General features: G+C 42.4%; 1 protein-coding gene across 1 annotated transcript; it reads left to right on the top strand.

The window, feature by feature from the left end:
• Positions 1 to 19314: 19314 nt before the first annotated feature.
• Positions 19315 to 20187, top strand: OTUD6A (OTU deubiquitinase 6A). The gene has a single exon (XM_005700710.1). The coding sequence runs from the start codon at positions 19315 to 19317 to the stop codon at positions 20185 to 20187; it is 873 nt and encodes a 290-aa protein (XP_005700767.1).
• The last annotated feature ends 6876 nt before the right edge of the window (positions 20188 to 27063 follow it).

Genomic DNA, 27063 nt, shown 5'->3' with positions numbered 1-27063 from the left:
TGTCCTGTGGTCAGGAAAGATAAAGGACCCTTTTGAAAGACTGTAGCAATAGTCCATGCAGAGATGATGATGGGTCAGATTGGCAGGAGTCAGGATGGTGGGAAACGGTCAGATTCTGGGTGTTTCCTCTGATGCAGAGGCGCCATGCAAGCACTCTCCCCTCTGAGGCTCAGAAGCCTCTACATAGGAGCACCATTGGTGAGCAGCTAAGCTCAGAAGCCTCTACATAGGAGCACCATTGGTGAGCAGCCACCATGGGCTTAGCCTTGGCCTGTGAACCTTCCCTGCATTCAACTTTATCTCATCCAGTCCTGCAGGAAATGTGTGGAAGGTGTTGGGTGCCGCTCACCTGCTTGGCTGGAATTGTGAAGAGAATTCTGGAAAGGGAGGCTGAAAAGGGCAGCAGAGCCAATCTCCAAAAGAGTTAGGACACGGGGGTGAGGAGCTTGGGCTTAATACTGAGGGCCTTGAGGAGGTGCCGTCAGTTTTTGAGCAGGGATGGTAATTTGTGCCAAATGTCACAGAAGGACAACTGTCAGGCCCAGGGTGACTGTCAGGGCCCAAAGACCTAGTTGCCCCCATGATTGACACACAGGCTCCCCTCCCCCCTTCCTCTCTAATACCTTCTTGCAGGACCAGTTCCAAAGCCACATAATCTAAGTGGATGGGCTCATGGGGACTGAAAAGCCTGCTGGCCTAGATCTTTCACCTCATTAGACTGACTTCTTTGTTTGGGGTAAGAGTAGTGCAGTCCTTATTCAGGCTCCTGTGAGGGAAACTTTCTGAGATTATTCCTCATCGGGGAACAAAGCTCCATAAACACTGAACACCAGTGAGAGGCAAGGGACAGAGACAGCTCTGGAAGAAAAGAAACAGTCATGCTAGGAGTTTAGGATTAATATATACACACTACTACACTTTCATCAGCCTTTTTGGAGAAGGAAATGGCAACCCACTCCAGTAGTCTTGCCTGGAGAATCCCACGGACAAAGGAGCCTGGTGGGCTACAGTCCATGGGGTCGCAAAGAGTCAGACACGACTGAGCGACTAACACACACACTATGTATAAAACAGATAACCAACAAGGACCGGCTGTATAGCACAGGGAATGCTGCTCAATATCCTGTAAAAACTTACAATGGAAAATAATCTGGAAATATATATATATAATAATATATATGTATTATAGAAGCTTCCCTGGTGGTGCAGAGGTTAAAGCGTCTGCCCGCAATGTGGGAGACCTGGGTTCTATGGGCTTCCCTGGTGGCTCAATGGTAAAGAACCCGCCTGCCAATGCAGGAGAGATGAGTTTGATCCCTGGATCAGGAAGATTCCCTGGAGGAGAACATGGCAACCCTCTCCAGTATCCTTACCTGGAGAATCCCATGGAGAGAGGAGCCTGGTGGGCTACAGTCCATACTATGGTAAAGAGTCGGACACGACTGAAGTGATTGAGCATGCACGCATGCTTTATATATATATAACTGAATCACTTTGCTGTATACCTGAAGCTAACACAGCATTGTAAACCAACTATATTTCGATAACAATTTTAAATTTTTCAATTAAAAAAAAAACAACAGTCCTGCCTGGGTGTCTGCTATGGAGGGGGTAGGTGACAGGAGCCACTGACTCAGTCTCTGGGTGGATAACAGGAAAGGAAACACAAGAGGATGAGCACTTCTTACAAGGCCAATAGAGCAAATTAGAAGCTTGGTTGGGGCCACCTCTTGTGAGAGGGATCTGAGGGGCAAGCAGGTCCTGCAATGGCATGTGAAGCTAGCTGCTGGTTTCTAGAGTGTGTTCTGCTGACCCTGGGCTTCCAGCAACCTGCTGTGGGGGCTACTGCAGTGAGGGGCTGAGCAAATGATTCTGGATTTTCCAACTCCCACTTGAAACAGAGCAACAGCTCTCTTTTAATCTCCATCCAATTGGCATCCCATGAGAGATTCTACTGGACAAAAGGATGGGATGGGATAGGGAAGGGGAAGCCTTGCAAGGCCCTGGGAAGCAAAGCAGAGAAAGGATCTGCAGTTCCCTTCCCAGGAAAAGCTGCCTCTGCCTGGCCGAGGTGGACTGAGGGCCAAATGTACAGAGTCCAGGGGCACTTCCAGGGGGCAGAGCTAAGGCAGCAAGTGGAGACTGTAGCTAGTCTGAAAAAAGAGGACATGCTGCCTGCCACAGAGGAAGAACGTGTGGCCTCTGAGTGGTCATGGTCTCCACAGAGCCAGCCCTGAGGGGGCTTCCTCATTCATACTCAGTCCAGACTTGAATTTTGTTATTCCTGCCTCTTCATGCATCTGTCCATCCAAAGACCCTGACACCTCCACCTCCCACCTTGGTCAGGAGCTCTCAGGGGCAGAAAATAGGTGGTAATGGATCTCATACACTTGGCCCCTAACATGGGCCACACAGCAGGCATGCACTGCTGTTCATTAAAAGTGCCTGAGTGGGTGGAGAGCTGAATGGTTTGGCTGGTACTGGGCAAATCTCTTGGGTTTGTCTTCCTCAAATGTAAACAGGTGATGAATACTCCTTCTCAGACTTGTGAGAATCCAGGCAAGGAACGAATGGCCAGTCACTCTGTGAGCTGTGAAATGGTGTCCACGTGTAGGTGGCTGCTGTCAGTGTCATTAAGAGGAGGGGATGGGCACTGAGGAAAAAGTTCAACTGGGCCTGCCCTGGGACTGGCTTCCCTCCTGGCAGTGCTATCTTGGAAAATGGGTGTCGGAAATTCAAGAGCAGAATCAATGACAGCATGAACTTTTGGAATATTCTAGAAGCCTTGACTTCTAATCTGTACAGAGAAAGCCATGGACCCAGCTGACACATCTGCATGCATCCTACTACCATAACACCAAAAAAAAAAAAAAAAAGTGGTCAAGGCTCTTTGGAGGCTTCTAATTCTTAGTCTTATCCTTCTCCATCATCTTCCCACTCCATTCTTTTAAAATCCCTGAAGATTCTGAGACTCAGAGACTGTCAGAGCTGGAGGGGCTCTCCAAGGTTTCTGATTCCATGTTACCCAAGGAGGGTTCCTCATGGCTGTCATCAAGTGCCCTGCCAATGAAATCCTTCTTCCTGCTCTCAGACCTAGGCCCAGCTTTCTACTGGTCCTATTCTATTCCCTTGGAAACAGACCCAGAAAAGCTAGTCTTTCTCTAACAGCAATTTTACCCCACCCACATAGGGTTACCAAATAGAATATAGGATGCCAGTTAAATCAGAGTTTCACATAAGCAATAATGTTTCAGCATAAGTATGTGCCAACTAGTGCATGGGATATACTTATACTAAAACTCTGTTCATTGTTTATCTGAAACTCAAACTTAATGGAGTCCTGTGTCTTTATTTGCTAATCTTGTCAACCCTCAGTCCCAGGATCATGTGGTCAGTAGTTGACTTTGTCACATTCAGAAAGCAGATCCCAATCAGTGCTCTTGGGAGGCCTGGGGGTCATCTCCAATTTCTCAGTTGACCCAGAGATCATGATAGTTTCCATCTTCTGCATTTACTGGTTTAGTCAAATTCTTTCACTATGCCAGGGGGCATCTTCCTGCACACCTCACACTCACATCCATCCTATTCAGCTCTTCCACTTGCTGAGCAGGGCAAGTGCAGTTTCCTTTTCTCTCAACTGGCAAAGTGAGAATGATCAGGAGATGGAGGCTGACCAAGAAACCAAAACAGAAGGTTAATGGAGAGGGCAGGGAAGGCCAAGACTGACTCAGCCAGAAGGTGCCAGACGACTGTAAATGGCTGTTCTCCTCTGTCCTGGTGGTGAACAGGGAACTTTTCTATTTCTGAAGGGACCTCAGGATTTGGGGGGCTCACATGGCCATTTCTCCCAAAAGACTCACTCTTACATCTAACCTCATGCCACTGGTAATAGTAATGAGTTTCACACTGTCCATGTGAATGCATGGGATCCCTTAGCAGGTGGGGAAGGAGAAGCTACACTGAGTATATAGACCACTGATAAGAAGGAACAAAGGGAGAAAAAGGTCTGGGGCCCTAGTTATGAGTGAGATTGTTCCAAAGCTCGGTTTCAATTGTGCATGTCATTCTATAGCTCTTTGTTTTTTGACTGTAAGCTCCTTGAGGTTAGAGATCTTTGTCTATTGTGTTCATGGTTATATCCACAGTGCCTAGCACAGTGCCTGGTGTCTCATAGGACTGATGAATGAGCAAAGCAGTTGAGAGATAGGAGTACCGTCAAGAACAAGATTAGGGTGAGCATGGAAACCCAGCGTGAGTAGATCAGGAAACACTTATTACCTGAGACCATGAAGGGACAGATGGGAAGAGAAGGAAAGAAAAAATCTTCAGTGACATACCCTTTAATGAAGTTGGCTCTCTGTTGCTCAGTCTCTTGGCCTCCTTGCTCACATTCCAACACCTACGTCCCAGCAATGTAATCCAACATCTGAGAGTGCTGGGGAGAGAATGATTCCCCAGACGCCTAGGAGCTGTGAGCTCTGGACAGGATGGGATGATTTCCTTACATCTCTCTTTACATCAAAATATCACTGTATGCTGTTGTTTCTAATTAGGAAAACTTGAATCTAATGGCTTGTGTTTGACAATTTCTCAATAGCCCTTGAGCTCACTGGAAAGTTCCCTCTGATTAAGTTAGGAATCCATTCCAGACAGACACTTAAAGACCATTAAACTGTGATGGTGTACAAGTGAGAGGAGCTACCCCATGTCCAAGGTCAGGGGCGGTGGCTGAGAGGAGCTACCCCACTGTCCAAGGTAAAGAGCATCGGCTGCGCTTTGCTGGAGCAGCCGTGAAGAGATAACCAACGCCCAAGGTAAGAGAAACCCAAGTAAGATGGTAGGTGTTGCAAGAGGGCATCAGAGGGCAGACACACTGAAACTACAATCACAGACAACTAGCCAATCTGATCACACGGACCACAGCCTTATCTACTCAGTGAAACTAAGCCATGCCGTGTGGGGCCACCCAAGACGGATGGGTCATGGTGGAGAGGTCTGACAGAATGTGGTCCCCTGGAGAAGAGAATGGCAAACCACTTCAGTATTCTTGCCTCGAGAACCCCATGAACAGTATGAAAAAGCAAAAAGATAGGACACTGAAAGATGAACTCCCCAGGTCAGTAGGTGCCCAATATGCTACTGGAGATCAGTGGAGAAATAACTCCAGAAAGAATGAAGGTTTGGGTGAACTCCGGGAGTTGGTGATGGACAGGGAGGCCTGGCGTGCTGCGGTTCATGGGGTTGCAAAGAGTCGGACATGACTGAGCGACTGAACTGAACTGAACTGAAACTCTGAATTAATAAGGATGCTGATTACCATGGAAACTGCTGTCTGATAGCCTATGAAGGGGAGGAGGATTGGGGGCAGTGAAGTGGAAAGGGGAGAGATGTGGAAGAATGGAGTAGGGGCAGAAGCTAGGAAGTAGGAACTGAGTAGAGGAAAGGAACTGCCATTTATTACTGCCTTCCTCAGTGCCAGGCACTGAACTGGGTACCTGACATGCATTTGATCATCACAACCCCCTGCAAGATAGACATTAATTCTTTTTCCCCTCCCCCCTTACCAAATGGCACAGCATAGGCTGTTAATCAACAAGAAGACTATTGCAATTCCCAGTGTTTATTATTGGAAAGGATAACCTTGAACTCCCTGCCACCAAATCCTTATCAAAAGCTTGGTTGTGAGAAATGATATTCATACAGAGCTGCCTGAAAACAGGCAGCCCAACAACTACTGGAGATGCATGGCTCTACAAGACAGGGCATGTGCCCCAGAAGCTGGATCATAATCTCTAGATGGGAGAATGCGCATTGTAGAAAGGTGGAGGAGGGGTGGAGATAGAGGGGATGTAGGCTTCAAAGCAGAGCTGCAAAAGGCACATTCCATGTTATAATAACTATGGTTTACTTAACACAAACTACAGATAGTAAAGCTCAACATTTGCAAAGCTGGTTTCTCTGCACTTCAGGCCATAAAAACAAACCCACATAATGGGGCTTGACATTCAAAGGGACCTGTCATCCCTTCTGCAGCATCTTAAAAGGCAATTTTGGTTGCTGCAAACAAGCAGACTCTATGTGACCATTGCTATCATGTCATCAAAGTCCAAAAGATGCCTCTTTCACGATCAGAATACTGGTTTTCTAAAATTATCATTGCTTTGATTCATTTTAAGTCACGGTATTTAATTTCTTTGAAACATGCAAATGACAGTACAGGAGAGTGTGAAGTATTTCTATGTATTTAAAATAAGATGGGTGAAGATGGAATAGCTGCACCTTGCCCTATTCCTCTTGCTATTGCAACTAAAATCCCTGGACGTTATGTATAAAACAAACATAAGAAGAGTCTGACAGGTGGAGAGAAGAAGCCAGGCCACCTAGTCCTTAGGATGAAAGGAAAGACGGGATTTTTCTTCTTTGCCTCATATATCCCATACTTGGAGCAGAAGCCAGTAACCCAGATACGTCAACAAGTGCAGACAAAAAGAGCCCAATCAAAGCCTTCTCTCTCTAACCAAAAGACTAGGGAAACATCAACCTAGCAAGACGGGAAATTATTAGACACTAACCACTCTGCTCCAACCCAAACCAGAAGACAAACTGTGGCCCTGACCCCACCCACACTAGGCTAGCAAAGGCTAAGGGGGCAGGTTACACTTCCATCCTCCTGAGGCTGTAATGACATGTCCCAATACTCTCAACCCCCTCCTTGTTGGTGTGGTGTCAGAGAAGGCCAATTACAGAGAAGAGACTTTTATTTCCACAGGCCACACATGTACCACGTCAGCAGAGACAATGTGGGGAGCCTACAATTTCACCCCACCTGGCAGTAATGAGTTGCCCCTCACCTTCTGCCCCTGACATAAGGTCAGAGAAGATCTAACCAAGAGTCAGGAATTTCACCATCACCCAATGGTAAAGAGACCAACCTCACATCCCAAGGGTCAGAAGAGATAGTAACAAAAGAAGCAGTAACTCTGCACTCTGACCCCTCCCAGGCAGGAAGCTATCAGCGGGAACCTAGTAGAACAGAAACTCTCAACCCTGTCCAGGAGTAATGAGGAGTCCCCCTTTGGGATCAGTCGAGGCTAAGTGAGAAACCTAGACTTCTACCTCCACCTGGTAGTAATGGTGTGACAGCCCTCTTCCTTACTGGTGGCAGTGTCAGAGAAGGCCAGCTAAAATAGATAGTTTAAGTGAGATTCAGAGTCTCATTTGTCCCAATGACATAATACCCAAATGCCCAGATTGCAAACAAATAACACTCAAGAACCAGATGATCTCAAACTGAATTTAAAAAAAAAGACAATAGATAGATGCCCAAACCAAGATGACAGAGATGTTAGAATTATCTGATAAAAAACTTTAAAAGGATCATTATAAAAATGTTTCAGCAACAAATGTGCCCAAAAAAAAGTGGGAAAAGAGAGAAAATCCCAGCAAAGAAAGGGAAAGAGAAAAAGAGAAAGTTTCAAAATGGAAATAGAAGATATAAAGAAGAACCAAAGGAAAATTTAAGAACTAAAATACAATAACCCATACTAAAACCTCAATAGAGGGATTTCCTTAGGCTGTCCAATGGTTAAGACTCCACCTTTCAAAGCAGGGGGTAAGGGTTGAGATCCCATATGTTGCAGGGTATGGGCAAAAAAATTTTTTTAATTCAATGGGTAGGCTCAATAGGGAATGGAAAGGACAGAAGAAAAAATATCATGAAGTTGAAGACACAATAATAACAATTACCCTACCTGAACAACAGACTGGAGAGAAAACAAACTGAAAATAAAATGAATTGTAAGAATGAGAAGACAAGTCATGCACTGGCAGACTATATTTGCAAAACACAAACATAATGAAAAGCTGATATCCAAAATACTAAAAGAATCATAAAACTGAATAATAAAATGAACAGCTCAGTTTAAAAATGGGCAAAATATCTGAACAGATATCTCTCCAGAAAAGATATTCAGAGGGCAAGTAAACATATGAAAAGATGTTCAACATCATATGTCATTAAGGAATTGCAAATTAAAATTAGAATGACCAAAATCCAAAATACTGAAAACATCCAAATACTTGCATGGATATGGAGCAACAGGGACTCTGATTCATTGCTTGCAGGAGTGCAAAATGGTATAGACATTTTGGAAAATAGTCTGATGGTTTCATAAAAAACTAAACATAGTCTTAGCATCCAATCCATCAATCATGCTCCTTGGCATTTACCCAAAGGAGTTGAAAACTTAGATCCACACACAAAAGCCTCACATGAATGGCTTTAGCTGTTTTATTCATAATGCCCCAAACTTGGAAGCTCCAAGATAACCTCAGTAGGTAATGGATAAACAAACTGCAGTACATCCAGACAATGGAATATTATTCAGTGCCAAAAAGAAATGAACTATCAAGCCATGGAAAAATATGGGGGAACTATAAGTGCATATTGTTAAGTCAAAGAAGCCAATATGAAAAGGCCTCACATTGTAAGACTCCAATTATATGACATTCTGCAAAAAGTAAAGGATCAATATGAAGAAGTAAAAGGATCAATAGTTGCAAAGGGTTAGAGGGGAAAGAGGGCTGGAAAGGTAAAGCACAGAAGATTTTTACGGCAGTGAAACTATTCTGTAAGATACTTTAATGGTGGATATATGTCATTATACACTTTACCAAATGAATGGAATGTACAACACCAAAAGTGAATGCTAATATCAATCAGATTTGGGGTGATAATGATGCATCAGTTTAGGTTCATTGATTGTAACAAAGGTACCACTCTGCTGCAGAATATTAATTGGGGGGCAGAGGATACAGGAACACTATATAATTTTCCTTTCAATTTTGCTGTAAACCTAAAACTGCTCTAAAAAACACAGTCTATTAATTTTTAAAAACTGAACAGAGATTCAGGGACCTGTGAGACAACAACGAAGTATCTAAAGTTCCTGGCAGAGTCCCAGAAAAAGAGTAGAAAAGGTATGGGGCTGAAAAAGTACTCAAAGTATGGCTGAAAATGTCTTGAATTTTGTAAGATATAAACCTACAGGGGCTTCTCTGGTGGCTCAGTGGTAAGAATCTGCCTGCAATGCAGGAGCCGCGGGAGGCTGGGTTTGATCCCTGGGTCAGGAAGAACCCCTAGAGGAGGGCACGGCAACTGACTCCAGTATTTTTGCCTGGAGAATCCCATGGACAGGGGAACCTGGTGGGCTATAGTCCATAGGGTCACACAGAGTCAGACACGACTAAAGTGACTTAGCACATAAATCTACAGATCCAAGCAGCTGAGCAAAACCCAAATGGGATCAAACCCAAAGAAATGCACACAAGATACCTCATTGTCAAATATCAGAAAATTAAAGACAAATAAACTCCTTCATGGATCACAACCTTGTTGTGGTGAAGCAGCTTGTGTAACTCAATGAATCTATGAGCCATACCCTGCAGGGCCACCCAAGACAGACAGGTCATAATGAAGAGTTTTGACAAAATGTGGTTCACTGGAGAAGGGAATGGTAGGTCATTCCAGTGTTCTTGCCTAGAGAATCCCATGAAGAGTATGAAAACGCAAAGTTATGACACCAGAAGATAAGCCCCCTCAGGTAAGAAGGCATCCAACATTCTACTGGGGAAGACCGGACAGCAGTTACTAATAGCTCCAGAAAGAATGAAGCAGCTGAGCCAAAGAAGAAACGACATAAGTTGTGGATGTATCTGGTGGTGAAAGTAAAGTCCGATGCTGTAAAGTACAATACTGCATAGGAATCTGGAATGTTAGGTCCATGGATCAAAGTAAATTGGATGTGGTCGGGCAGGAGATGGCAAGACTGAACACCAATATCTTAGGAATCAGTGAACTGAAATGGATGGGAATGGGCAGATTTAATTCAGATGACCATAATATTTACTACTGTGGGCAAGAATCCCTAAGAAGAAATGGAGTAACCCTCATAGTCAACAAAAGAGTTCAAGATGCAGTATTTGGGTACAATCTCAAATACAACAGAATGATCTCAGTTTGTTTCCAAGGCAAATCATTCAACATCACAGTAATACAAGTCTATGCTCCAGGCACTGATGCCCAAGAAGCTGAAGTGAACTGGCTCTATGAAGACATACAATATCTTCTAGAACTAACACCAAAAAATATCCTTTTCATCATAGGGGATTTGAATGCAAAAGTAGGAAGTCAAGAGATACCCAGAATGACAGGCAAGGTTGGCCTTGGAGTACAAAATGAAGCAGAAAAAATGGCTAACAGAGTTTTGTTAAGAGAACACACTGGTCATAGCAAACATTCTGTTCAACAACACCAGAGATGAGTGACTCTACACATGGACATCACCAGATGGCCAATATTGAAATCAGATTGATTATGTTCTTTGCAGCCAAAGATGGAAAAACTCTATACAGTCAGCTAAAACAAGACCTGGAGCTGACTGTGGCTCAGATCATAAGCTCCTTATTGCAAAATTCAGGCTTAAATTGAAAAAGGTAGGGAAAACCACTATGCCATTCAGGTATGACCTAAATCAAATTCCTTATGATTATACAGTGGCAGTGGTGAATAGATTCGAGGAATTCGATCTGGTAGACAGAGTGCCTAAAGAACTATGGACAGAGGTCCATAACATTGTACAAGAGGCAGTAACCAAGACCATCCCCAAGAAAAAAGACTGCAAGAAGGCAAAGAGTGATTGTCAGAGAAGGCTTTACAAATACTGAGGAAAGAAGAGAAGAGAAAGGCAAGGGGAAAAGGGAAAGATATACCCAACTGGATGCAGAGTTCCAGAGAATAGCAAGGAGAGATAAGAAGGCCTTCTTAAATGAACAATGCAAAGAAATAGAGGAAAACAATAGAATGGGAAAGACTAGAGGTCTCTTCAAGAAAATTGGAGATATCAAGGGAACATTTCATGCAAGGATGGTCACGATAAAGGACAGAAATGGTAAGGACCTAACAGAAGCAGAAAAGATTAAGAAGAGGTGTCAAGAAACCACAGTAGAACTATGTTGCTACTGTTGCTAAGTCACTTCAGTTGTGTCCAACTCTGTGCAACCCCATAGATGGCAGCCCACCAGGCTCCTCTGTCCCTGGGATTCTCCAGGCAAGAATACTGGAGTGGGCTGCCATTTCCTTCTCCAATGCATGAAAGTGAAAAGTGAAAGTGAAGTCGCTTAGTCATGTCTGACTCTTAGTGACCCCTTGGACTGTAGCCTACCAGGCTCCTCCATCCATGGGATTCTCCAGGCAAGAGTACTGGAGTGGGTTGCCATTGCTAAAAGGGTCTTAATGACCCGGATAACCAAGATGGTATGGTCACTCACTTAGAGCCAGACATGATAGAGTGTGAAGTCAAATAGGCCTTAGGAAGCAACAGTATGAACAAAGCTAGCAGAGGGGATAGAATTCCAGCTGTGTTATTTCAAATCCTAAAAGATGATGCTGTAAAAGTGCTGCACTCATATGTCAGCAAATTCGGAAAACTCACCAGTGGCCACAGGACTAGAAAAGGTCAGTTTTCATTCCAATATCAAGAAAGGACAATGACAAAAAATGTTCAAGCTACATGCTAGTAAGGTTATGCTCAAAATCCTTCAAGCCAGGCTTCAGTAGTGTGTGAACCAAGAACTTCCAGATGTACATGCTGGGTTTCAAAAAGGCAGAGGAATTCAGCAACACATCAAAAAGCTCATACACCATGATCAAGTTGGGTTTATTTCAGGGATGCAAATCAATCAATGTGATATACCATATTAACAAATTGAAAGATAAAAACCATATGATAATCTCAATAGAGGCAGAAAGAGCCTTTGACAAAATTCAGCACCCATTTATGATTAAAACTCTTCAAAAAATGGTCACAGAAGGAACTTACCTCAACATAGTAAAGGCCATATATGATAAGCCTACAGCAAACACTCAACGGTGAAACACTGAAAGCATTCCCCCTAAGATCAGGAACAAGACAATGGTGTCCACATTCCCCACTATTATTCAACATAGTTCTGGAAGTCCTAGCTACAGCAATCAGAGAAGAAAAAGAAATAAAAGGAATCCAGATTGGAAAAGAAAAAGTAAAGCTCTCACTGTTGCAGATGACATGATGCTGTACATAGAAAACCCTAAAGATACTATCATAAAATTACTAGAGCTAATCAGTGAATTTAGCAAAGTTGCAGGATACAAAATTGATACACAGAAATCACCTGCATTTCTACATACTAACAATGAAAAATCAGAAAGAGAAATTAAGGACTCAATCCTATTCACCATTGCAGCAAAAAGAATTAAGTATCTAGGAATAAACTTACCTAAGGAGACAAAAGGACTGTACACAGAAAATTATAAGACACTAATGAAAGAAATCAAAGATGACATAAACGGAGAGATATTCCATGTTCCTGGGTAGGAAGAATCAATATTGTGAAAATGACTATACTACCAAATGCAATCTACAGATTCAATGCAATCCCTATCAAATTACCAATGGCATTTTTCACAGAACTAAAACAAAAAATTTCACAATTCATATGGAAACATAAAAGACCCTGAATAACCAAAGCAGTCTTGAGAAAGAAGAATGGAGCTGGAGGAATCAACCTTCCTGACTTCAGGTTATACTACAAAGCTACAGTCATTAAGACAGTATGGTACTGGCACAAAAACAGAAATATAGATCAATGGAACAAGATAGAAAGCCCAGGAATAAACCCATGCACCTATGGATACCTTACTTTTCACAAAGGAAGCAAGAACATACAATGAGGCAAAGACAGCCTCTTCAATAAATGTTGCTGGGAAAACTGGACAGCTACATGTAGAAGAATGAAATTAGAAGACTTCCTAACACCATACACAAATATAAACTCAAAATGGATTAAAGATCTAAATGTAAGACCAGAAACTATAAACTCTTAGAGGAAAACATAGGTAGAACACTCGATGACATAAATCAAAGCAAGATCCTCTATGACCCACCTCTTAGAGTAATGGAAATGAAAACAAAAGCAAACAAGTGGGACCTGATTAAACTGAAAACTTTTTGCACAGCAAAGGAAACTATAAGCAAGGTGAAAAGACAGTCCTCAGAATGGGAGAAAATAATATCAAATGAAACAACTGACAAAGGATTCATTTCCAAAATATACAAACAGCTCATACAAGTCAATACCAGAAAAACAAACAACCCAATCAAAAAGTGGGGAAAAGACTTAAACAGACATTTCTCCAAAGAAGACATACAGATGACTAACAAACACACGAAAAGATGCTCAACGTCGCTCACTGTTGGGGAGATGCAAATCAAAACTACAATGGTAGTTTCTGACCTCACACCAGTGAGAATGGCCCTCATCAAAAAGTCTACAAACAATAAATGCTGGAGAGGGTGTGGAGAAAAGGGAACGCTCTTGCGCTGTTGTTGAGAATGTAAATTGATGCAGTCACTATGGAAGACGGTATGGAGATTCCTTAAAAAACTAGGAATAAAACCATCATATGACCCACCAATCCCACTCATAGGCATATACTCTGAGGAAACCAAAATTGAAAAAGACCATGTATCCCATTGTTCATTGCATCGCTATTTACAATAGCTAGAACATGGAAGCAAACTAGATGTCCATTGACAGATGAATGGATAAAGAAGTTGTGGTACATATACACAATGGAATATTACTCAGCCATAAAAAGGAATGCATTTGAGTCAGTTCTAACAAGGTGGATGAACCTAGAGCCTATTATACAGAGTGAAGTGAGTCAAAGAGAAAGATAAATATAGTATTCTAATGCACATATATGGAATCTAGAAAAATGGTACTGAAGAATTTATTTATAGGGCAGCAATGGAGAAACAGACACAGAGAATAGACTTATGGACATGGGGAGAGGGGAGGAGAGGGTGAGATGTATGGAAAGAGTAACATGGAAACTTACATTACCATATGTAAACTAGATAGCCAACAGGGATTTTCTGTATGGCTCAGGAAACTCAAACAGGTGCTCTGTATCAACCTAGAGGGGTGGGATGGGGAGGCAAATGGGAGGGAGGCTCAAAAGGGAGGGGATATATGTATACCTATGGCTGATTCGTGTTGAGGTTTGACAGAAAACAACAAAAGTCTATAAAGCAATTATCCTTCAATTAAAAAATATATATTTTTAAAGGCATAGGAACCAGAGCTCAAATTGTCAACATTCACAGGATCATGGTGATCTGTAATCAGTAATCTTTGATATTATTACAGAAAGATTATACCTTGATGAAGGCTCAGACGATGGTTAGCATTTTTTACCACTGAAGTATTTTTAAAAGTAATGTACATACATTGTTTTTTCAGACATTATGCTATAGACTACAGTATAGTGTAAACATAACTTTTCTATGCACTAAGAAACCAAAAAATTGGTGTCACTCACTTTATTGCAGTATTCACTTTATTGTGGTGATCTGGAATGAAACCTGCAATATCTATGAGGCATACCTGTAGATAAATCAAAATTGAATTCTAAAAAATGTTTGAGTAATCCAAAGGAAGGGAAGAAAATAAAACAAAGAAGCACAGAACAAACAGAAAACAAAACGTTAGTGTCAGACTTAAGCCCTAACATGTCAATAATTCCCTTAAATGTAAGTGATCTATATACACCAGTTAAAAGATAGAGAGTGACAGAGTAGATTAAAAAACATGACCCAACTACATGCTATTTACAAAAAAGGTCACTTCAAATATAATGATATTGGAAAGTTGAAAGTAAAGGGATAGAAAAATATATATCATGCAAACATTAATAAAGAATGGTTACATTAATATCAAATAAAGATTTTAGAGCAAAGAAAATTACTGGAGACAGAGGAGGCATTACATAATGATAAAAGGGTGAATTCACCAAAAAAAAAAAAAATCCTAAATGTGTAAGATTTACAACAGAGGTGCAAAATATGTGAAGCAAATCTTGATAAAAATGAAAGGAAAAATAGAAAAACTAGAATTACAATTAGAGACTTCAAAACACCTCTGAATTTAACAGAAAATCAGGAAGGATATAGAAGTCAACAATACTATCAATGGAATCTAAACAACATGTATAGAACACATCATCCAACCATAACAGAAAATACATTATTTTCAAGTGCCTTTTGAATATATGTCAAGATAGAACATATTCTGGGCCATAAACAATCCCCCAAGGTTAAATCAGAGTAGGCAATGGCACCCCACTCCAGTACTCTTGCCTGAAAAATCCAATGGACAGAGGAGCCTGGTAGGCTGCAGTCCATGGGGTCGCGAAGAGTCGGACACGACTGAGCGACTTCACTTTCACTTTTCACTTTCATGCATTGGAGAAGGAAATGGCAACCCACTCCAGTGTTCTTGCCTGGAGAATCCCAGGGATGGGGGAGCCTGGTGGGCTGATGTCTATGGGGTCACACAGAGTCGGACATGACTGAAGCGACTTAGCAGCAGCAGCATAGGCTTTTATCAATATATCAAAACTTGTGAGATACAGTTAAAGCAGTACTGAGAAGGAGATTTATGGCACTAAATGTATATACATTAGAAAAAGAGGAAAAGCCTGAAATGAATTATCTAAGCTCCCACCTAAAAAGAACAGTGACCTACACCCAAAGCAAGCAGAGAGAAGAAAAACTGAGAGCAGAAATAAGTGAAATTGAAAACAGAAAAGCAACAGGGGAAATCAGTGAAACTCTGAGCTGGTTCTTTCAAAAGATAATAAAATTGACAAATATCTAAAAAACTGACAAAGAACAAATAATGTAAGAGGGAAGACATACATTACTAACATCAGGAATAAAGCAGGGAAAAGCACTACAGATCCTATACACATCAAACCGTAATAATGGAATACAAAGAAACCAACTCTACACACATAAATTTGATTATTTAGATGAAACAGACCAATGCCTCCAAAAAACACAAACTATCAAAATCCACCCAATATGAAATACATAATTTGATTAGCCTCACAACTATTAAGGAAAATAATTTTGTAATTTTAATGCTTCCCCAACAGTAATTTTTTGGCCCAGATGTTTTCACTGAAGAATCCCACCAAACACTGAAATAATTAACACTGAGGCTACATAATCTCTTCTAGAAAAACAGAAGAGGAGGGAACACTTTAAAATTCATTTTATGAAGCTAATACTACCCTAATAGCAAAACTAAACAAAACAGTACTGAACAAGAAAACTACAGGCAAATATCTCTCATGAAGGTAGGTTTTTAAATCTTTAATAAAATATTAGCAAATAAAATTAAGTAATGTATATAAGGAATTATAAACCATGACCAAGTTGAATTTATTCCTGGAATTCAGGACTGGTTCAATACTTGACAATCCATCAATGTAATCCACCATGTTAACAGACTAAAGAAGAAAAATCACATAAACAGTTCAATTGATGCAGAAAAAACATTTGACAAAATTCAATGCCCATTCATACTTTTAAAAACTCTCAGAAGAATAGAAACAGAGGGTAATTTCCTCAAGTTGATAAAGATCATCTACCAAAACAAAAGCAAAAACCCTACCACTAATAACATACATAATGTGGAGAGATGAGATGCTTTGCCCAAGATCCAGAACAAAGCAAGTCTGCCTACACTCACCACTCTCATTCAATATAGTGCTAGAAGTTATAAACAGTGCAACAATAAGGCAAAAGGGGAAATGAAAGGATATAGATTGAAAAAAAAAAAGAAATAAAACTGTCCTTATTCACAGATGACATGATCCTCTACAAAGATAATTCCAAAGAATCTATGCATCCCCCCAAAAAAAAACCCACCTAGAAATTGTAAGTCAGTTGAACAAGGTCATAGAATACAAGATGAACATACAAAAGTCAACTGTATTTCTACATACTAGCAATGCACATGTGAACACCAAAATTAAAATACAGCACCATTTACAGTCACTCAAAAAATGAAATGCTTAGTGTAAATCTAACAAAATATGTACACGACATAAATGTTGAAAATTATAAAATATTCATAAAAATAAATGAAATTTAAATAAATATACCCAGGTGTTCATAGATTGGAAAGCTAAACATAGTAAAGATTGTCATTTCTCCTCAAAATGATAAATGGCTCTAACATGATTCCTATGAAAATCCTAGCAAGATTTTTTGTAGATATAGACAATATTATTCTAAAATTTATATGCAAACACAAAGGATTTAGAATAGCTAAAATAATTTTGAAAAAGAATAAAGTTGAAGGAAAGGGTCTAACTATATTCAAGACTTATTCCATAGTAATTAATACTGTATAGTGTTGGAGGAAGGATAGACACATTGATCAATGGAACAGAATAGAGAATGAAGAAATAGATGTACAAAACTATGGTTAACTGGTTTTCTACAAAAATGCAAAACCAGTTCAATGGAGGAAGCATAGACTTTCCAGCAAATGATGCTGGAGCAATTGGACAACCACAGGTAAAAGAATGAACCTTGGCTTAAACCTCAAACTTTACATGAAAATAAATACAAAAGAGACCACAGATTTAAATCTAAAACCTAAAGTTGTAAAACTTTTAGTAAAAAACAAGGCAAATTATTTGGGATCTAGGTTTATTTGGGATCAAAGAGTTCTTGACATCAAAACCATGACTTATGGAGGAAAAATTTGGTAAGTTGAACTTTATCAAAATTGGAAACTTTTGCCTGAGAAACACCAAGAGATAAAAAGACAAGTTACAATGTGGGAGAAAATACTTGAAAGGCACATATCCAACAAAGAACAAGTATCTAAAATATAGGAAAAAAAACTTTCAAAACTCAATGTCAAAAAAAAAAAAAAACAGTTCAGTTATAAAATGGGCAAATAACAAAGATTTAACCCAAGAGGATATGGCACAGATGGCAAATGGGCACATGAAAAGATGAACATGACTAGCCACCAGGGAAACACAAATTAAAACCACAGTGAGATGTCACTACACATATATCAGAATGACTAAAATTTAAAAAAAAAATTAAGACAACATCAAATGCTGGTGAGGATGCAGAGAAACTGGATCCTGTATACACTGCTGGTGAGAATGCACAATGGTATAGCTGCTCTGGAAAATAGCTTCTTAAAAAACTGAACATGCACTTGTAATATGACTCAGAAATTGCACTCCTGGGTATTTTCCCCAAAGAAATGAAGACTTGTTACTCACAAAAAATATCTATATATGGATGTTTATAGAAGGGGTTGTAACAACCCAAAGCTGAAATATATACATGCCATGGAATACTACTTAGCAATAAAAAGGACTTAAGTTTTTGATACATGTAACAACTTGGACAAATGTCCACTTCTCTCATTTGCAACAAGGAGGAGGTTGTCTCAGGAGCCTTTTGGTTTGGGAATTCAAGATACAGGTGAGCAGAGTAGGGCAGGATGGGAGTATATTTGAACAGTTTAAGGGTTTAATTTCATTTTATTTTTTAGAACTTTTAGAGATTCAGAATAATCGTAAGTAAATGGCTTGACAAATGCCAATTGTTGTGCTTTGTGGGCATCCTAAGGAGCCCATTTTGGAAGCTTGGAACTGAGGAGAAGGGGAATTTAGGATGGGTGCATTCTGTTGGCACAAGCGGAAGTCTGCTTAACTGTAGTGAATGAGTGAATGAGAGCGGCTGTTTCTCACACTGAGATGGGACAGGGTGGATTTGAGGCATAAACTGAAAGGACTCTGTGTTCCCAGGACCATAAGGAAATGTCTTTGTTTTGACACACAAAATTAAGTGTTCATCAGTCAAGGGAACGAAAGAACTGGAGAGAGACAAGTTGCCTCCAGAACACAAGGAGCAATGGGAAGTCCAGTGTCAGAGCACACTCAGCTAACAATATTTGTCATATGATTCTCAAGCATGACCAGTGTCTGCCTTGTGTTCAGGCTAGGGTGTGAAGTAGGCAGTTGAGTCTGTGAAAACTCTCCACAAATTCAGTAGTCACACATAACAGTACAAAGGTGGGACTTTTAAGCGGGAATTAGAACCCAGCTCAGAACGGAAGCACCCGTTGCTACGGGGTCTAGTGAGGGCATATGAAGGGTCTCCCAACAGCCAATCGTAGCGCCAGACGTGTTCAGGGGGTGTAACCATGGAGAGACATTGGCCAATGGCAGAGAGGACCGTGAATAGGGTGAGCGCTACCAGCTCTCGATGAGAGCAGAGTGCAGTGGCCAGAGGAGGTTGAAGAACTCTAGCTAGGTTGGCGGTTGGACTATTGACTAAACGGTAGTAGTACTTAAGCTGCCACCAAACTTCTCGCCTGCCATTAAAAATCATGGAAGATTCACGGAGTGAACAACAGCGGATGTTACGACGCCACTACCGCGAGAAGAAAGAGCTACAGGCCCGTATTCAGCTCATGAAGAGTTCGGTCCCCAAGAGCGACAAGAAGAAAAGAAAGCAGTTGAATCTCGACGTGGCCCGCCTTGAGGCCGAGATGGAGCAGAAGCACCAGCAGGAGCTGGAGAAGTTCCAAGGTTTCCCTGATATCAGCAACGTTGATTCTGTCACTGAAAATCTAGCCAAGATGGATCTCGAGAACCAGCCTCCGCGCTTCTCCAGGGCACAGAGAAAGCGCGAAAGAAGGGCAGCCCTCGAGAGAGCACGCCAGGAGAGGATTGCGGAGGTTGACATGGAGTATCTGGCCAGCTTCCGCCAAGACGAGGAAGAGAAGCTCAGCGCCATCCTGGGGGCCAAGCATCTAGAGATGAAGGATATGCCGACTGATAGCCACTGCATGTATCGTGCCATCCAAGACCAACTGGTGTTCTCCGTGACTGTGGAGAGCCTGCGGAGACGCACCGCCGAGTACATGCGGAAGCACGTCGATGATTTCTTGCCTTTCTTCAGCGACCTCGAACCCGGTGACGCCTACAGCCGCGACTACTTCTTGAGCTACTGCGACGACATCGTGGGCAGTGCATCGTGGGGAGGCCAGCTGGAGCTGAGGGCCCTGTCACACGTCCTGCAGACCCCCATCGAGGTGATCCAGGCTGACTCGCCAGCCGTCGTCATTGGAGAGGAGTACACCAGGAAGCCGCTAATCCTGGTCTACGTGCGCTACACCTGCAACTTCGGGGCGCACTACAACTCCGTGAAGCCGCAGGAGGCCGGCGCCGCTGGAGGCGCAGCCCCTCGTCTCTTCTAGGCCTGTCTTTGCCATCGCTGTGGCCGTTGCCACCGGAGCCGAAGCCGCCGCTACCGCGTCTCCTCAGTAGGCTCTGTTTTCTTTTTTCCTTCGGTTTTCTTGGTTTTTTCTTTTTTTCTTCATTTTACTTAGAGCTCACCCCCTCCCTCTCTGCCCTCCACCCCCTACCTACCCCCCTCGCTCTTCTATCCCCTACCATCTTCTCCGAGTTGCTTCTTAAGAGATCTGTATAGTCCTCTCTAAGGGGAGTGAGTTTGCCAAGTTTTCACCACTTCTTGCCCTGAAGGGTCTCTCTCCCCAGCCCCCACCGTGAGGATTGGTCTTGTTGCAAATAACTGTGAGGCTCAAAAAATGGCAGCTTGGTTTGATGCAGTCTTCACCTTGGTGGGGGGGAATCGGTTTAGCTCAGAATCTTCCCGTTGTCCTGTGAATGTATTAATTATTTAAAGGAGCTGATGTAATCAAAATGATTTGTTTTGAGAATGACTTTTGCTTAGTTCTCTGGGGAAAAATGTACTGTGGGCTGTTGGAGGGGGTTGCTTTTCCCTTTACCTGGCTACTCAGGAGATGTCTCAAGTTACAAACAAGACCTCCTCTAGTATTTTGCTTTGTTTTTTCATAAAACCTTGTGTGGTTGCTAATTAATTGTAGTTTAGATGTTTGCTGAATTCTAAATAATAGCATTTGCTAAATTTAAAAGTTAAATGTAACCATTAAGTATAGAAAATAGATTTACCTAAACTGATAAGTGCTCTAAGATGTGAAAGATCTCAATTTAATTTCCTTTATTAATGACACGGAAAGGATGTGACTTTATTCAAGTAGTTGATCCATTTTATTATATCTGCAATTGGTGTGAAGTAAAAATAGACAAACTGATAGGTAGCTTAACTTCCTGTGAGGGGTGAGATCTGAACTAGTAAGTTTCCTTTATTCTCAGACATAAGACGGTATAACTTTATTCAAGTAGTTGGTCTATTTTGTTCTATCTACAACCAGTATGAAGTGTGAAAAATCTGAACTTAGTAATTTTCCTTAATTCTTAGAAATAACAAGTATTTTAAAAGATTTTAAAAATATTATAGTAGTTGATTCTTGTTATATCTGCAACTGTTATGAAGCAAAAAAAAAAGTGAGCAATATACTTTTGTTGATATTTGAGACATGTTGTTATCTTGAATTTGCCCAAAAAAAATAGTAAAAGTGAAATGATTTTCAATAAATTTAAAAATAACCTTTAGATCCTGTATTTCAGTGAGATTACTTACATTCATTTAAGAATTGTTTGTACACAGCAAATTTCTAAAATGAAATATATAACATCAGAAAATGTATGTGATGTGTTTAAAGAATAAAATCAGTTTAAAAATACCTAGTTCTCTATTTTTGTATAGCTGGCTTAGTTCATATAGAGCTTGTATCCCAGAATCTACTTCAGCAAAGGAAGCCTGGAGGGTTAGGGAGTAGGAGTGAAGGGGGAGGACACAGTAAAAGGTGAGGCTTTGGGGAGGAGGAATGGGCCTGCAGTCTTGGTGGCAGCCTGGAGTGGAATGCTTTCCAGGGAAGGATTTAGGGAGTAACAAGATGGTTGAGGCTATCCTGAGTTGATGTTTCACTCAGTGAAAACATGAAATGGCTTCAGTTAAGGGTGTTCTCATTGCTATGCATGAAAAAGAACTCCCACTTTCCAAAACTTGCCAGTCCAGGGCTAGTTGCAAGAGGGAAAGTACCACTGCTTTTTTTTCCTAAGGGTCAGGGGTCCTGTTTTCAAAATACAAATATGGAATCCTGCCAGATTGCTCACTGTGTAAATGTGTGCATCAGTTACATTTTCATATAGACAGCTGGCTGAGAAGAGGAAGTCCCCGAGAAAACTAGGTATTTGGATGCATTGTGAGAAGAGAGCCTTTTATAGGGGTGAGAATGCTGGCTGGAGACAGAATAGGCCAGGAAGGGAGGCATAATCTGTAGAAGGGGGCCTGGCTGGGAAGGAGGGTGAAAACTGGGGAAGGGGTCAGTCTAGGAGGATGAGTGGGACATGGCAGGGGAAAGGGGAACAGACAGAAGAAAGGGAGATGGCTAGTTAAGGGAACCTGGCACAGGGTGAAGAGGGAGGCCAGGCTAGAAAGGGGATAATGGGGTGGGACTGGTTAGGGAAGGAGACGTGGCTGATCAAGGGAAAGAGGCCTAGTTGAGTTAGGGGGCAAAGGATAAGAAAGGAATACTTGACTGATAAAGCAGGGAAAGACTGGGAACTGGCACCTGACCAGGGAAAGTCTGGCTAGGAAAGTAGGCTTAAGCTGGGGAACAAAGTGAAGCTGGGGAAAGAGGCCTGTCTTAGAAAAGGAGCACAGACTTGATAGGATGGCACAAGCTAGCTGAGGATAGGAGACTAGCCGGGATGAGGGGATTAGGAGGTGAAAATATCCTGGCAGGGAAAGGTGGCCTGCCTGGGGAGGGGTTCTGGCAAGGGAGTGGTGCCTGGGAGGGAGGGGACATCTGCCTAGGGAATGAGAGGGTAGTGAGAGGCTTGAATGCTGAGATCGACACAGGCTGGGCATGCAATATAGGCGGGTTGATGGACCTGGCTGGGAGAGGGGGCTTAGCAGGTGGGAGAGCCTGCTAGGCAGGGATTCTGCCTGGGAACAAGGGTGTGTATCCTGACAGGTCCTGGCTGAGAGAGGGGGCTTAGCAGGTGGGAGAGCCTGCTAGGCAGGGATTCTGCCTGGGAACAAGGGTGTGTATCCTGACAGGTCCTGGCTGAGGGAGGCACATGGTTGAGGAAAAGGATCTAGCTGAGGGTGCGGGGCACAGGCTGGGGTTGGGGGGAAGGTCTGGCTGAGGAGAGGAAATAAGCTAGGGAAGGGGTTTGGCTGAGGAAGGGGTACAACAGTTGAGGAAGAGGGCCTTCCTGGGAAGGAGGCCAGCCTGGGAAAATGAGCTTCAATTTGGAGAGAGGCTGTAGGTTCTGGCGTGAAGAGAGCCTGGGTGGGGGGAGGGATCCAGATGGGAAAGAGTTGCCAGCTGGGGGCATGTGTGGGTGAAGGGTTCCTGGCAGGGAAAGGTCACATGTTTAGGGAGGGACTTCACTGGTGATGGAGAGCTGAGAGAGGGGGATGCCTGCCTGGGGAAGGAGGCACTGGCTATGAAAGGCCAGTGAAGGGGAACTCCTTAGAAAAGTGGTCCAGCTGAAAAGGGAAAGGACAGGCACAGGGACCTGGCTGTCAGAAGGAGGCCCCTTCTAGGGTAGGGGTCCCATGAGGGCAAGGGGACAAAGATTTGAAAAGGGGCCTTGGCTGGGGAAGGGTAGCCTGGCTAAGGAGGCTGTCAACAGGGTCACAGATTTGGGGAGGAGCCTGGCTGGGTGAGGGTCCTATGAGCAGAAAGGTCCTACATGGGGAAGAAGATGGACTGGATTGAGGCCTGTCTGGGGAGGGGAGGCTGGGGCCATAGGATGATACAGAGGCCGGGCTGCGGCACAGAGTGGGAAAACTTCCAGGTAAGTGGTTAGAGGCTGGAGAGTTGGGCACAGGATAATAAGATGACTGGTTTAGAAAGGGGCAAATCCAAAGAAGGAGGCATAGGCTGAAGAAGAGGGTCTGGGTGAGAAAAGGGTCCTGGCTAGGCAAGGGGACATAGACTGGGAAAGGAAAACCATGTTGGGTCAGAGAGCCTGGGGACAGGCTCAGAGAAGGGAGCAGTAACACTCTGGGGCAAGGGCCTGGGTAGGGTTGCTGCAAAAGGGGATATTGGCTGGGAATGTGACTCAGCTGGGGAGAAGATCTAGGTGGGTATAGTGGAGGCCTGCCTAGTAGGAGAAGGAAACCAGGCTGGAGAGCTAGACTTGGCCAGGGAAGCAGGCATAGGTAGCTGGGGTGGAAGGCATCAATGGACAAAGAGAGCCTGGATGAGGAGGGTCTGGCTGATTTTGAAGTACGGGCAGGTTATGGGCTTCTGATAGGGGATGGGTTATGTACTGGAGCAGGCTGCATAATGTGGGGAAATGGGACTACCTGGAGGGGGCAGTGGGGCTGGCTCCAAGGGTATGTAGACTGAGGAGCAGCATTTGGGAAGTGAGAAAGGAGGAACAGGCTGGTGACAAGGACTAGGGGCCTGGTTGATATAGGGTATAATTGGTATAAGATAAAAAAAGGATTCCTGGCTTTTGGAGGAAGGCCTAGGGCGTGACACCTGGCTAGGGAAGATATCTGCACATAAAGTAGGGAGGGGCTGGGTAGAAATGGGGGAGGAAGGGTTCACTGGCCAAGGAAGGGGGCATGGGTGGAGCAGAGGCCCTGAGTGGAAAACAGGGCTTAGGTTGGTGAAGAGGGCACTGTCTAGATAATGCGGGCCTTGCTGGGAGTGGTGGGGGAGGGGCTGGTGCTGCCCACAGAATTCTTTGGCAGAAGGCATCAAACAAATCAGCAGAGTCCCATTTTACAGGCTTGTCCTTAAAGAAATAACTATTTCTGTCTTGGGAACCCTTAAGATCTTACTGGGTCTGTCCCAGCATCCTCCACTGGATTTGCCTTCTTCTGGAAGGACAGGGAAGAGTAAACCCAGGCCAGATCCCACCCAGGCCCAGAGCACAAAAAACAAGAGGCTTTCACTGTGGGATCTGGCAGGACAGAGGGAATTGCAGTCTGTCCCATTTTGTAACAGTGACCACAGTCACTAAGGACAGTGATTGTTCCGGGCAATTTTGTGTGCAAAAGCCATGGGGTGCTGTTCCCAAAGGAATCCAATTCCAGAAGCAACTTCATTAATTTACTTACTATTCTTCATTCATTCATTATCATGTCTTTTTGCCTTAGGAGCCAAAGACAAGGACATCTAACTGGATTTGAAGCCCAGTTCATCTATCCACTTCCTATTTTTGTAACTTGGATAAGCCATTGACTCTTTCTGGGCTTCAGTTTCCTCATCAGTGGCGTGGGACTGTTAATACTTGTCTTAGAGGTATCTCTTGGGATGTTAGGTACATTAAATGAAAATACACATAAAATGTACAATAAATGTTAGTATCATTACCTAGGGGCCTAAGACTATGACTCTGTCAGGTATGGCTGCAACCACTCCTTCATTTCGTCTACAGTAACTTTTGGAGCCACTTAGCTTCTCTCCACAGGTCCCACAGTGGGAGCCAGAGCTCTTTGGTCTACAGTGTAAAAGCAAAAGCCACTGGAATTTACCAAAGTGCCCTCTTGGGGACAGGGTGGCCCATGTACAAGGACTCTTCAGGTCAGTCAGTGTCTTCCTTCCAGGCTTTTTCTACACAAACACATAGACACACATATTGTAAAAAATCAAACTCGTACAATTCTATTCAAACTACTTTTTTTTCTTTTACCTAACAATACAATATAAGCATTTCAGTTTGTCCTTAGTCTTCAATACGATGGTTTTAATGCCTGCATTCTAGCCTGTGAATGTGCCATGATTTATTTATTCTATTCTATTGTTGGACATTTAGATTGCTTTCAATTTCTCACTGCTATAAATATGTCATTGTAATATCCTTGTAGCTGAGTCCTTGTCTATATTTCTGATTATTTCCTTTTGATAAGATTTCTAGAAGTGATCTAGATCAAAAGGAGAGGCTTATAATGCATACTGGTAAATTGCCCTCCAGAAACAGTGCACCAATTTACACTCCCAGGAAATGAGAGTGTTATTTTTCCTTATAGTTGTGAACACTGAAAATTATTATCTTTGCTAATTTGTTAGGTGAAAAATGTTGTATTAGTTCACTGATTACTACTAAGATGGAATATTCCTCTAAGTATTTATTAGCATGTATATTTCATTCCTGACCTTTGTGTAATTTTCTGAGTAAGTTTGTATTCTTCTTAGGGACTTTTAATAGGTCTTTCCACTTGTCATTCAGATTTTTAAAAAATAATTTTTCCCATATATTATTAACCTTTCAGTTTTGCATATGCTAAAGTTTAAAACTGTAGTGCAGTCTGTCTATTGATCTTTTTCTTCATGGTTTCTGTCTTGTTATCATGCTTAGAAAGGGCCTCCCCATCCCTAGGTTGAATCAACATTTGTATACACTTTCTTTCAAGTTATTTATGCTTTCTGTTTCTATTTAATACCAGCATATCCACCTGGAAATTATTTGGGTGTAAGATAAAGACATAAATTGATTTTCTCCAATTACAGTAATTAAGCAGTTAGCCCAAACCACTTATTGACAATCTACCATTTCACCACTGATTTGAAGTGCCGCCTCCCACATATATTCCATTCTGAATGAGAGGGTAGATTGCTTTTCAGTCAGTCACGCAGAATAGCTGCATTCCAGTGACCTCCATTTGAAACTGCCAGCTGTCTATTCATCCATTCACTTCATATTTATTAAGGAGAATGATGATAAACAATAGAGGTAGAGAGAGAAAAAATCCAATCCTAGTGCTCACCATCCAGTAGAGGTGGCAGATAGGAAAATATAAATAAACAGAAAGTAGCGTGACCAGTGCTGTGATGCAAGGAAGCACAGACGAAGGACACTTCATCAGACCTGGGGGTTGCAGGGAGGCTTAGGAGCAGCTCACAGGGAACACAGCCAGACCAGAGGCAGGAGTGACAGAACAGGCTGTCTCACGTTCACGGGAGCTGAAGGATAGAGGTGAAAGGTAAGGGAGCTGTGGAAAAGAGGCTGCAGGGAGAAGCTAGCTGGTCTCTCAGCTTTAGTAACCATCAGTTTTACCCATAATATTACAAATTAAGTAAATACAAATTAAATTAGATACCATTTTTCATCAGCCAGATTAGCAAAGAAGTCAAGTTTGATAATATGCTGTGTTCATGGGAGAATGCAGAAATGGGCATTCTCAAACATTGTTGATGATATGTAAACAGGAGGACAAT

The sequence above is a fragment of the Capra hircus genome (assembly GCF_001704415.2).
Source record: "Capra hircus breed San Clemente chromosome X unlocalized genomic scaffold, ASM170441v1, whole genome shotgun sequence".
Classification (NCBI taxonomy): domain Eukaryota; kingdom Metazoa; phylum Chordata; class Mammalia; order Artiodactyla; family Bovidae; genus Capra; species Capra hircus.
The sequence above is the reverse complement of the archived record's forward strand: the minus strand, read 5'-3'. Positions and strand labels throughout refer to the sequence as shown.

Bases quoted from the DNA above. Each gene is read 5' to 3' on its own strand.
- OTUD6A (XM_005700710.1), top strand. From the start codon at position 19,315: ATGGAAGATTCACGGAGTGAACAACAGCGGATGTTACGACGCCACTAC.